Source organism: Diprion similis, chromosome 13 (genome assembly GCF_021155765.1).
Source record: "Diprion similis isolate iyDipSimi1 chromosome 13, iyDipSimi1.1, whole genome shotgun sequence".
NCBI lineage: Eukaryota > Metazoa > Arthropoda > Insecta > Hymenoptera > Diprionidae > Diprion > Diprion similis.
In genome coordinates, this window is record NC_060117.1 from 6,788,782 (window position 1) to 6,802,021 (window position 13,240).

Consider the following 13,240-nt stretch of genomic DNA (forward strand, 5'->3'; position numbering starts at 1 on the left):
TCTAACGGATGGAATAAAATGAAACCAAATACATTTGGAGGCTAAAAATTTCAATTGAAAAACTGAAAAAAAAAGTTTTGCAATCAGCTTCAAAATTAACTTCTGTATGTCGTGTCAGTCCAAGTGGAGCTGTGCATAAAACGACTGGCAAAACGGTAAACAGTTTCCGTAAAAACTTAGAGGATATATCGACGATTCTAGAAAGTCTTGGTTTTTGTATTTCGGATATTCCAATCGTTTTCTGCAGAGTCCACGCAGAAGGACGTAGAGGAGTTAATTTTCAAGATAATTTGAAATTGTCTTTTGCTTCTTAGAGCAAAAATCTGCAGCTTTCGAATGCGTTTGGGTTCACTCTATTCCGTCCATTAGTCAAGTCACAATAGGACATTGAATAAATTGCTCATTTTCTACTACCCTTATCTAGGAACCCCGTCAAACGGACGAATACAAAATAGTTGTACAAGTTTTTTTTCTTTTCCTGAAACTACTTTCCATTTTACTATTGCATTGCACATGCACCCGAGAATTTCTGCCAAAACTGAACATTTTTCAAAAACTGTCACCAAGTCATCGGGCAGTCGTCAATCAATCTGACCCTTAGAAATTCCATATTTCATGGCTGGAACGAAATGATTCTTGATACGTAGGTCGCGTCTCGTGATTTCCTATTCACCTCCACCGGTCCAAGGAAACAGCCCAGGAAGCATTTACATGAAATCCATAGCCAGGACCGGGACTCCAGGTCCTTGTTGGCATCCAGGTAGCATCGCAGACTCGCGAAGAGAGCGTCCTGCGGCTCGGCTGGTTCCCCGCAGACCAATTTCCGCGCTACTACTACTTCCGTTTCACCGCTGACTTCTCCTCCCTCATACCCTCTGCATCCGAGCGAACCGCACGAATCCGCTAACCAGGACATATCCCATCCACCCATTTTGCATATTCTCTTTCCGCATCCCGCTGCGGATAGTCTACGCTCCGCAAAACCATGATTCATATACACTTACCTCCTCAACTTCTTCTTTTTCTTCTTCTTCTTCTTCTGCCTTTTTTTTTTGCAATTCATCTCGCTCTTGGTCCGTGCAGCATCCCTCTTGTGACTTCTTTTCGACGAGTTTAATTATTCTTACGATTAATGTTCTACAGCTTGGGGATAAATAAACTGTCGACGAATCGTGGCACGGTTTTGCATGGTTAACATTATGAGCCTGAAGTTAGTAACGTTATTATAACGTAACATCAGGGAAAAAAATCATTATTACACTATTTTAGAATCACTTTTCAAGAAGTTGGCTTTTCAAAATAATAGTACATATTGTTTGGCATGGTTTAGTAAATAATGGCCATTTCCAAAGGTGCAAAGTAAATATTTTTCTCAAACACTCAAACATGCATCGTCACAGTAACTTTATTAACTTCATGCTCATTCAACATTGAGGGTCTCATCTGTAGCATGTGCGTTTCCTATTCTGAACCTTCTATAAGCCCGTATAGGATTTTGAGTATCTACCCTTGATAACAACTATAATAATATCTAATTCTGATTTCTACCTAATTTCGATGGATGGAAAAAAAAAAAATTTCAAACGCGCAGTAAAAAGCATACTAAAAAAAAAAAAAAAAAAATGATAATAAAAAATTACGTTATAATAGTTAGAAGTCAAACCTAGTTGATTTTCAAAGTTATTAATATTTTCTGTCACGTGTTTTTCCTGAACATGCTCCAATTCGAATATTGTATTTCCATTCCATTTCCATACCCTTTTCTTTTGTAAGACTGAAATCACCTTTTGGCTCGCAAAGTAATATTTTTAGATGATCTAATTTTGAATACAGGACGCATTTTGTGCCCAGTAAAATTTCCGATTATGATTACTATACAGTCCTCTATTGGTTTCATTTTTTACCATAACTGAAAAATACAGCTCTGGGTACTAATTGAAAGTTAGGTTGGATTCATCCTACTCGTGTCATTCTCCATAAAAGCTTCCTGGAAAATCTACAAGCCTGACTTTGGCGGCCCGATAAGATTCATGTAAGTATACCCGAGGGTCGTCCTTCCGATCCCCTAGTTCCTTATTTCGGAGTTGTTTGTTTCATGAGGATCAGGATGGACTGCATCTGAGCTTATCGATGGGGTCCCGTGCATTGAGTATCTGAGTTCTTCAATTATTCTACCCTAATAGTGATCTTTTTCAGGGAAAAATCTGCGGATGAATTTCTGTAAGGATGAATTCGACTCGTTGTAGGTGAACTTAGATGACGGATTTATTTGGAAAACCTTGTAAAGTACATGAATTTAACTTGAAAAGAGTTTTGAGCCGTTTTAATAAAAATTTAAAACATAAACTAGAAGAAACTTTTCCATTGACTCGTACATTGTCAAAAAATACACGTATTAATTCGAAGAATATCTTTTTAAAAACGTGTCAGAAATCGATGAATTTTTTTAAGCTGCAATTCCTTTTTGTGAATTTCATATTGTAATTGTGGTTTGAAACATGAAACTTAGACGAATTACAAATATTTCCAAAACTTCAACTTCAACAAAAGGTAAACGTGCTGACACAGTGGCCATTCCAATACTGGTGTTTTTTTTTTGTTGCCATTTTTCTAAATCCAACTGATATTATTAAACAATTAAAAAAAATTTCCAAATACATTACGACGTCATAAGAAGAGGCAAGAAAATAAATTGATGGACTGAGTTTGACTAACAATAAGCTTAAAGCTCTCAAGGTGAATCATGAAATGTCTGACCGCCTCCGCGACGTTGAATTTTTTAACGATGATTCAGTTTCCAGCGGGCACAGGAAACAATCAAGCTAGAAAGATATTTCAAGGCGAAATAAGTCGGTGGCAGGGTAAAACAAAACGTCGCGACTCATTAGAGAAAAGACGAGGGTCTTGTTAGGATATACAAGATTTATCTCAAACTAAAGAATCGGATTTTCTCGCAATCGTTCAAAGTTTTTTTCGATATAATTAAACTGTAACACTTCATGTTCCATCTCGTTTCATAAAACATGGTGAAAATGCGGCGAAGCTTGGGGTTTATAAGGAATTTTGAGACCGTAGTTTTTATCATCTAACAATGTATTTTTCATTTACTTGCGTGATACAATAGAATATTTCAATCATCCCGTTACGTACCTACATCCTTAGAAAAGAATATTTTTTTTTAATAATTTATATACTTACATTATAATAACTTACCCAAATTTAAATTCACTTATAATTATCCTTACAGTTTACATTATCTATGTACGCTTACCACAGGCTTATTTTACGCAATCTTATTACAACGCTAAATTTATTTTTACTCTTACGGGGGTCGAGAATACACGGGGATCTTTATTACAATCGAAATATTAATTCAATTGCTGTAATTTTCATTTAATTTTTCACCTAAAGGGTTCTGAATTCGTCGTATAACTCTGACTCAATTTTATTCATACCTTTTCTTTTTTCCCTAAAATTTTCTCTTCTTTTTGTTGCTGTTGTTTTTCTTTTTCTTTTTCTTTTTGCAGCGAATCGTATCAGAAAGAAACTCTACGTCATGAATTATTATTACATACCTACAGGTATCAAATGGTACGTGTGCAGCATACGGCTAACCGCGCATAACCATAATTTCTTCGAGAGTTGGTTGGAATCGTGCGAGCGTCCCAAGGGTGTCGAACAAAATTGAGTTAGATAAGCAAACCAACTTCACCCCACTCTCGAATATTATCATATTTCCTTCTCTCCTTATCGCCAATGACTAATCACACACACCTAAACACATTAATAAAATTCTTATTACTCGCTTATCACGCGATCGCTGCCTATTTATACCCTGTAGAACACGGTCAAACTTACCATTGAGTCAAGTCTACAAATGATCCTATGTGTGTGTGTGTATATAATATAATATATTTATGTATTTATATTATTTATAATGCATACGATCTAAAGAGATTTCCAACAGATCTCTTTCCTCTCCACAGCTATATACAGGGTGACACAGTACCCGCGGACCACCGGGCACTGACGGATTCCTTGCAAAAAAATAAGACTAAAATTACTCTTGACAATTTTTTTTTAAAGTAACGGTTTTCCAGTTAGAGCCGTTTGAAGTTCACCAATCACGGTGCAGATGGGATCGAGCGCGCGAGCCCTGCGCGAGGCTAGTAAAGCAGAGCCCGATGCAGCGTACGCTAGCCTCGCGCAAGGCTCGTTCGCCCGGCCCTATCTGCGCGCCACGATTGGTGGACTTCAAACGGCTCTAACTCGAAAACCATTACTTTAAAAAAAAATTGTCAAGAGTAATTTTAGTCTTATTTTTTTGCAAGGAATCCATCAGTGCCCGGTGGTCCGCGGGTACTTGGTCACCGTGTATATATATATTAATATATTATGACTCGAGTTTTTTTTTCTCTCTGCTTTTTCAAGTATCATTTTTACAATTCACTAGGCTGGTATAATAAGGGTAAAAAACACTTTCTTTGGATAGGCGTTCGTCTCTAGATACACATATGAAAATTTTCATCTCCTTTACTTCGTTACTATTTAGGTTTTAGTTCGCTGCACTTTTTCATCCCCCTTATTCTTTCCTACGTTTTTTTTTTTCTTTCTTTTTTTTCTTACTTGCCAAACATTTTTCGATGATATAGATTTGTACACCAGCTTTTGCACCCCTTCCGTTAACGTGTCCAATGAAAAGTTACGTCTCGTCCAAGGGCCGTAACTCTCGACGAAACTTATCCCCTCGGGAAGTCGTCGTGCAGTATCACTTTCCTCCGAAGTGTAACGTACCGTCCAACAGAGGCGAGGCTTCCTTACAAGAAAGAAAAAACTGATCAACGCGGTGAAGTTGACCCGAAAAGCAGGTCCCACAAATAAGTTGAGATTTTACACAATATCTCAGTTCCCCTGTTCGATGCCGAAAATACACAATTCACTCTCCTCTTACACAAATTACGTTTTTCCAGACTCTCACTGGACTAAAATCAATCAGTTTGATTATTACTGTTCAATGGCTGATCGTGAAAATGTCGTGAAAAATCTATTAAACTATAATTCTTTCATGCACTCTCTCTCTCTCTCTCTCTCTCTCTCTCTCTCTCTTACAATCAGTATACGACGCATATTATATGCAATCTTGGCCGAAATGGTGTCTATTGCTTCAGGTATTTCAATTCAAAGGAAATAATACTGATGATAAGGAAAAAAAAACAACTGCGTGGATATATTATTATACTGTTGGTAATTACATTATCCACTCTCTCACGTACTGAGCTTCCTCGAGTATTTCACCTCAGAGGTTCCATTTTACCGGAATGATACCTTATATATTTTCACTATGAAAAATTATCTATCTTGATATACAGGTATATTGTTTTTTTTTAATTTTCGTACAGATACACTCATCGAAGTGATTTGCTATAATATAAGATTACTAATTTACTAATTGTCTTGAGCATAATATTCATCACTCATTGTCTGATGGGATTAACACTTTTTTTTTTAACACGAACACGGTGTAAAAGGAGATTGCAATTTAACCGAGAAATAAATTTGTTTCTCAGTGATTAAAAGAAAATGAAAAAAAAAAAATTACACACGCGACTGATAATCGTTCCTTCTTCAAAATTCACCGATGTTTTGAATGATAATTATTACAAAATATACTGAGCATTGAACGTCCAATTCCATAAATCTAAATCTTTTGTCTCATATGTTTACATGTATTTATACCTACACAGTTTATAAATTACGTTTTCATTGCAATATACACTATTCAAGGGTGCGCGTTTTTGTTAACACGATTTTTTTTTTTTTTTTTTTCACTGTAAAATACACCAGAGAAATCCCCTTTTTCATTTATTTTTTCAAAATCAATTATATATATATATATGTATATGTATATAAAGTTGATTATCGATGATATTATTCACACCGTACTCCTTCAACATGACACGTTTACACAAACGATTATCATTTATTGCAGAGTGTCGCGATCCACTCAACGTTTTACAATCAGCTCCGTTCCGTTTCCGTTCCGTTCCGTCGTTCCCTCGGCGTTTCAGACGTCCATTGTTTCCCCGACGTATCCCTCGTCGGGGCTTTCCGAGTGTTCAGGTGCGCGATGAGCGCCCTCTGCTCTGGCGGCAACAGCAGCAGCGGCTTCCCTAGCGGTCTTGCCAAGAAGCGATCTGGGCGACATAGGCGTTGGTTCTCCGCGATAGGCGGCCGGTGGCGAAGGTATGAACGGGACGTCCGGCAGGACAGCCGGAGCAGTCGGTGAGGCAGGGATCTGCAGCTGCTTGAGTGGCGGGTGAGGTGGGTAGGGATAGCCCTCGGCGGTGTAGCGGGCGTCGCTCCTCGGGGCAACAGCGTCGTAAGGCGTCGACCTGGCGAGGAACTCGGCTTCCCTCGAGTAGCGCGCCTGGGGGGCAGCGGCGGATCCCTGAGGGGGATGGAGGCGGCGAGGCAGTGTGCTGGCGAAGGATATTTTCGGCAGGCCAAAGTCGACGGGGTATCCGTCGGTGCCGAGGTATCCGATCTGCGGCAGTTCAGGCTGCAGGCAGTACCGCGGGTCGTATTCGAGCAGCTGGCGCTCGCCACGCTGCTGCTGGTAGATGCCGTAACCCTCCGTCGCCTCCGGCACCTCGTTTATCAAGTCAGGCTCCGTCAGGTACTTTGCCGTGGGACTGCGGTACGCCCCTTCCACTGGTTCGCGTCGTTCCAGCGTTCCGCTCCTGCCGCTCAGCTCCCGCTCGCCGTACAGAGCCTGCTGTTGCCGCTCGAAATTCAGCTCCTTGCGCGGTAGGGTCGCGCTCTCCTTTACCACCGGCGTAATGCCCTTGCCGCCCTGCGCTACCAGCGACTTTGCGCTCCGCTTGCGGTCCTGCCGACGCTTCGTGCAGAACAGCACGCTGCCGATCACGCAGCCCAGCGCGAACAGCGTGCCAATCAGCGCTCCTGCCGCCACCGCCGCTACGTAGCCTGTGCTAGGCTGGTCGAATGGTGGCTCGATTGTTCCTCGCTCGCGCATCAGCACGCGCAGCGAGAGGTTGGCCTCCGCTGAACCAGCGCTGTTCTCCGCCACGCAGGTGAACGTTCCTTCGTCCGATTGTTCTACTCCCTGGAGGTGTAGGGTGTTGCTTTTGTTCGTGTGACCACGCTCTCTGTAGTAGTACCTGAAATTTGAAACGTTACGAATTTTTACCAAGCGCAGTCTTGGAACATTTATTCATCCGAGAAAAACAATCAGACTAGTGAAAGAACATGGATTACTGAAAATGCAGGTAATGCAACGTTCTTGGGAAAATCACATTGGGCATAACGGGTGTCATGATGTTACAGCGAAAATTCAAGAAAATAAATAAATAAAAATTGTTGAACTTATAAAACCTTTAAAGGATTGGATGAACGCAATAAGGTTCGAGTTGAATTTACTGGCAAACTATTGACCTAAAGTTCATAAAACTTTGACGTAAGCTTGTCCTTATTCAAAGCATTATTCAACAGGATTGAATTTGGACACCATCCAATAACTAAACACGTGAAAGTAATTGATTTTTTCAATAATGTCATGAAGTTAAAGAACAAAGTTGAGTAATCTAAAACTCTAGAAGGACATCTGCATATTCGGTACCTTACACTCTCGCTGATTCTAAGTGAGATTATTCTCATGTTGATTCTAAACTCAATTTAAATGCAAAAAATTTCATGCAGCGAAAAATAATTCACAGAAAAACTCGATATCATTTTTTTCTATGAAACTTCCGTGGTAATTTCGATGGTAAAAATGCTAGTACCTCTATTTCGGTATTTATAAAAATCATAAGAAAGTCTAAACAATGATCAATCCTATAATTCCACCATTTTCACAACCATGTCCGTTTCAGTACTGGCCTTCATTTTGATCAAGCACTTGTGTTTAGCACTGTAGTGATGTCGTTACGTATTCGTAGAACGTTTTATAGGGGACCATTATGTTGCAGAACGTAGGAAGAGTCGTATAGAATGAAGATAGCAATTTCTCTCTCAAGCACTATACATTCTGAAGCTTTCGAAGAATCCGTAGTCAATCAGTCTAATGAACAATACGATACACAATTAGTCTAATTTCACTTCGTAAGGTAATGTTCCATTCAGAAGCCACGCGATTTCTGTTTGATTGCGGGTAAATTTCTGCCTTCTATTTTTGGCTGAGTTGTGTATAAAATAACAATACATTTTCTAAAAATTCACCTCAAAGTTTAGTAAATCGACGACGTTTTCCGTATTGAACTTTTCCTTGCATATTTCCACACTTGAACGTTAGCAACATGTTTTCTGAAGAGAACGGTGCCTTGTGAAGTGAAATTGAACTACAAATTGATTGAAATCGTCTAAACTTTAATATACAAAAAAAATAAAAAATTGATGTACGACTAGGTTCTCTCAAGTTTTGATCCGAGATCTGTTCAGCAGCAAATGTTTCATAGTCAAGTTGGATAGCTTTGCTTACAATTTTTTCAAACTCACGCGAGGTAGAGTGTATAAACAAGTAAATAACGCTAAAACAAAAACACACATAGATGTGACGCAAGCTCACCTAGTAAGCGCTGGAGCGGAAGCAGCGTAGGTGTCGTTCTCATTCTGGGGTTCGTAAGGCACGCCGTTGAACCACCACGTGACCTTGGCGGATGGAACAGCGTGCACATCGCAGCGTAAAGTGAGGTTAACACCCTCGTACACCTCGACCTGTTCCTTGACATCGACTTTCGGCAGGCATGCGAGGTCGTTGACCTTAACAGTCTTGATCTGCTTCCCATGTAGCCTCGTTGGGGCCTCGCAGGTTGGTTCAGCCTCCTGGGGAGCGGCTGGCGCGGACTCCTGCAGCCAGGCTTGCATGGGCCGGAGCTTGCAGTCGCACATCCATGGGTTGTTGTGCAGGGTGAGTCCACGAAGGCTTCCGCCGAGTGGAAGCGTCATCTCAGGGACATGAGTGAGCCGGTTTCCGTCCAGCCTGAGCCACTCAAGGGCACCGAGTCCAAAGAAGGCGTTCTGCTCGACAGACTCGAGCCGACATTCGCTCATCTCTAGTACCGTAAGGTGCACCAGGGGGTGGAAGGCCTTACGACGTACCTCCCTGATCGGGTTCCCGTTCAGGATGAGACGCATGAGGCCCGCATACGATGGAAAGGTCTCCGAGGGTACCTGACCGATCTGGTTCCCAGAGAGGTCTAGCTCCACCAGACCCGTCAGTCCCATGAACGCCGTTTCGGCTAGATGGCTAATCTTTGACCTCGACAGGTACAGTTTCTGCAGGTTGGTCAATCCCAACGCGTGGAAGCATTGCGGTGGTAGGCTCACCAGGTGGTTATCCGCCAGGTCCAGTACCTGCGTTTCCTCGCCGGCACCTTGCGGCAGACCGATCAAACCGCGTTTTGCGCACTCGACCCATTCCTTGCCACCCTTCCACTTGCAGACGCACATCGATGGACAGCCCTCGGCAAACGTCGTCAGCCAGAGTACCGAACCCAGAAGTACTCCTCGCCACCACCACCGGACCCTGTGCGATCCTCTCGCCGAATCGAGCATCTTTTATCATCGATCGTTGTCTGGACAGCCGCCTCCAGGCACTAAGGTTTTAGCATTCGGTTGTCCCGAATCTCCACAACCCTTCGCTCCGAGCCAACTGAGCCTTCTATCTCTTCGACCGGGTTCTAGAATGTCATTTTGCCAAGGCACCGCCGTGGTGTTGGTGAGTTTGACGGGCCATTAGACGAAGATGAGGGTGGACATCGGTGATGGACTGATTCTGGAACAGAGATTAAGAGGGAAATGTTAGATTTAGGGATAGTTTTGCTCTCGGGGAGGTTAGTTACTCGACAGTCGACACTTTCTCTAAATTTCAGCACGAGATAATCACGTCGGAAGTCATTTAATCTGTTATGGTCACTACAAAATTCTAGTAAAATATCCGAATGTTGTTGGAACTAATTTGAGTTGACGATACTACATTTTCTGGCCATTGCAGCACCTAAATCCGTTTATTTGGTTGACTATATTTCCTCAAATATTCACTTATGGGGCTTTGTCGCTTTGGGTGCAAAAAAGAGTACAAGTAAAATGAAAAAAAAAAGACTCGTCTCCTGAGAAGTGAAAAGGGGATTTTCGTCGGGAACGTTAATGATATGATACGAGTAAACGTGGCCATCACTATCATTACGACCTAGGCTTTGATCCCTGATACTCTTCCCACGTATAGTCCCTGCACTGTCTTCTACGTCACCCGAACACGGTACTCTGCCTCTGCTTACATCCACGCTCTGGATGGACCGCCATTATTTCCGGTCATAATATCTCTGTAGGTGACCAACCGCCGATCGTCTATCTGGGTTTAGATAACCGCACACTAAATCTTTTTTTATGACTCTCCGTGATTAATGACATGTGCTGTTTACCCTCGGTGGATGAGAATTAAGTGCGAAATCATCCCAACGACTAAGAAGAGTCACAATCAGTTCAGAGAGTGAAAATCTTCCTCCCGAAATTGTCTCTTCATATTATACGAAGAAAAAAAATATGAGCACCCTAACCTCATTTATCTAAATATAATTTTCTCTTCGCTAATCGTATTTGATTGCGGTTACTCCTGAAAATTAAACTTGTGCACATGGAAAGAAGCTTAAAAAAAACATTATTAAATACAGATCCCCAATAAAAGAAATAATTGGATTGGGTATTTAAAAAATATAGAATAATTCGTTAAAAGTTGAATTCTCTGATTTCTCATAGGAATATAATTTGAAAGAAAATTGGAGGGCATGAGATTGGAGGTCTAAGTTTCAGTTTCACGTGAAATTCCCTGTATACGAGCATATAATATACGCATATGTACATATATGTACACCTATATTACATAAACATCGTGACCCTGCGTGTGACAGCCCTATTTAAAATCCAATCCATGCCGTGCCTATAAATCTTCACTTTCAATTAACGCTCTCCGAGGATTTTCGGTCGGAGCTTTTTAGGGAAGGGGTGAACTAGTGCTTTTAAGGCCACAACTCTGCTACCGGATCACGCTGAGATCTGGGAATTCACTCGTGTTCGAATATTGGTCTGTCATGTTCTGTTCGAAATTATTTTGTTGCCCAGTGCATGCACGTTCAAATCTACGAAAGTTTCGTTATGAATTAATAACTTCTTTACTGATTCTTTCAAGCGAAATGAATCGACAAAATTTCAACATTTTCGAAAGCCGTGCAGCAGAAATATCGGACTCGTGGTGTTCCACCAACATATCAAATTAAAAAAATGTTCAAGACCTTGTCAAGTATTTTTTGACAGCAAAAAGCAAGAAATTCGTGGCAAATATCAAGCAGTCATCTACATGCCTAGAATTTGTTTCGTCAAGGATTACGATGAAGCATTTTTTTCCCATGGAAGCTCGAGGCTGAAATGAAAGACCAAGTCAACGTTTCCTCAGTTTCGTTTTTGTTTTTTCCATATTCTTCCACGAAGGCGCAAAGACCGGCCAACATCGAGCCAAAGTCTAATATTAGCTGTCACATTGTACTCGGAGATTCTGGATGGCGTCAGACGCAGCTCACGTCAGGTTGAGCAAAAAAGCCTATCAAGTCTGGCGGGTGATTTTTTTTTTCTAAAGAATAAAGGTTTCCCGCACCGTTGAATGAGGGACCCCAGGGTCAATGAATTTCATAGCAGTCTCCGCGTCTCTCGGCTCGCAGAATGTGCTTTACTTGCAACATGCACGAGTAGGTCTGCTCATCTTCTTCTGGTTCCATTTCACCTTATAGTCGGTTTTTTGTTGGTTTTCTTAGCCATCCTGCAACCGCTCGGAGAATAAAATGTTAAAGCTGCAACTTGCGCGAGGAAAGTGTTTTTAGGATGAACAAAAAATCAACCCGGTGAATCGCACCAAGATCCAAGTGATTCGTAAGTATTTAACATTTTGTGTTTCATGCTTCAGAACTGTAGGCAGAAACTTCTTTGTGAAATTCTTAATCTACAAAGTTGTTGCAGGTCTTAGCGAGGTGTTGATAATTGTTGAGAACATTGTCATTTGATAATTCATAGGGAAATATGGTTCCATGACTTTCCATGAGTTGAAACAACAGAACAACAATGTTGCGATGCTGATGGACGAGAGGCGAAGGCTGGTAAAGGTAATCAAGTCACAATTATGCTTCGTAAACATGCCTCTTGAATTTTAAACGATCAGGTAACTCGTCGAATGTTATTATAATAATTTTAATGGCTCAGTGACGCGGAGTGCTGTCATGAAAATGCGATGTATTCCATAATGGAAGCCTAAGTGAAAAGTTCTCAGGCATCGATGGGTCGGACTACTCTGAGTGAATCTCTGAAACAACAACTAAACTTTGACTGAACAGTGTCATTCCAAAATCGGATATAAGTATGAATAAGTCATACCAATGGGTTAAGGTTCAGTTCAGGTTCATTCCATTGGATTCTGGTCATTGTCTAGGTGAAATTAATAATCCACAACTAAATCCAGCCGCCAATTCGTACCCAACCATTTTGGAACTGCTTCGCAATTGGGAGCCTGAATAAGTGAACACAAGAGTTTTGCATCAGAATAGCTGATATCGAATAACCAAAGTGAACTTCAATTGAGGTTGATGGAAAAAAAGTTGCTACCAGTCTCGTAATTCCTTAGTTACCTGAATTTCAATTAAAAGTAGAAAATGAACGGTCGATATATAAATTTTTTATGAAATCAATCCGTTTTTACGAAGCACTCGAAATGGAGTCAAGGGTATTGCGCTACTCTGCTTACACGGCCGTCCAACACTCTCGACGTGCATCAGGACGAGGATTTACGAGCTTCACGGACCATAAATTCATAACTTTTACTTGAATGAATAAAAGTCGAGAAGGAGTTCACCGTCAGTGAAAATTCGTCGCCTAGATTACATCGGCCAATTTATGAGGGAAATTTATCAATTCATACGGAAATACAATCTCACGACTGATGTTCTGTCACGAATTGAAACTGGTTTTAAGGCGATAGATCATTCGGTACACTCGTGAAACACCAACAACACTGACAAAGAACAGGCGTCATATTTACTAATTTTGATACTGTGGTCTATTCCAGCAGATTCAACCTTGTCAGGAAAGTTTTTTTTTTTTTTTACACTTGAATAATAGAAACTTACAAGAGCATTTACGTTGGAAGATTTCGCAACAACCAAAAATTGTTTTACTTCGACAC

The 13,240-nt window shown here is 41.0% G+C and overlaps 1 protein-coding gene across 4 annotated transcripts in view; it reads right to left on the reverse strand.

The window, feature by feature from the left end:
* Positions 1-5,390: 5,390 nt before the first annotated feature.
* LOC124414092 (leucine-rich repeat-containing protein 24-like) overlaps positions 5,391-13,240 on the reverse strand; it is a 118,367-nt gene continuing 110,517 nt past the window's right edge. For all 4 annotated transcript variants that reach the window (XM_046895004.1, XM_046895003.1, XM_046895002.1 and 1 more), the window contains exons 3-4: positions 8,585-9,793; positions 5,391-7,181 (exon numbers count right to left, since the gene is read on the reverse strand). In XM_046895004.1, coding sequence (XP_046750960.1) covers positions 6,065-7,181; positions 8,585-9,573 — 2,106 coding nt within the window. In that variant the 5' untranslated portion in view covers positions 9,574-9,793 and the 3' untranslated portion in view covers positions 5,391-6,064. The remainder of the gene's footprint in view (positions 7,182-8,584; positions 9,794-13,240) is intronic.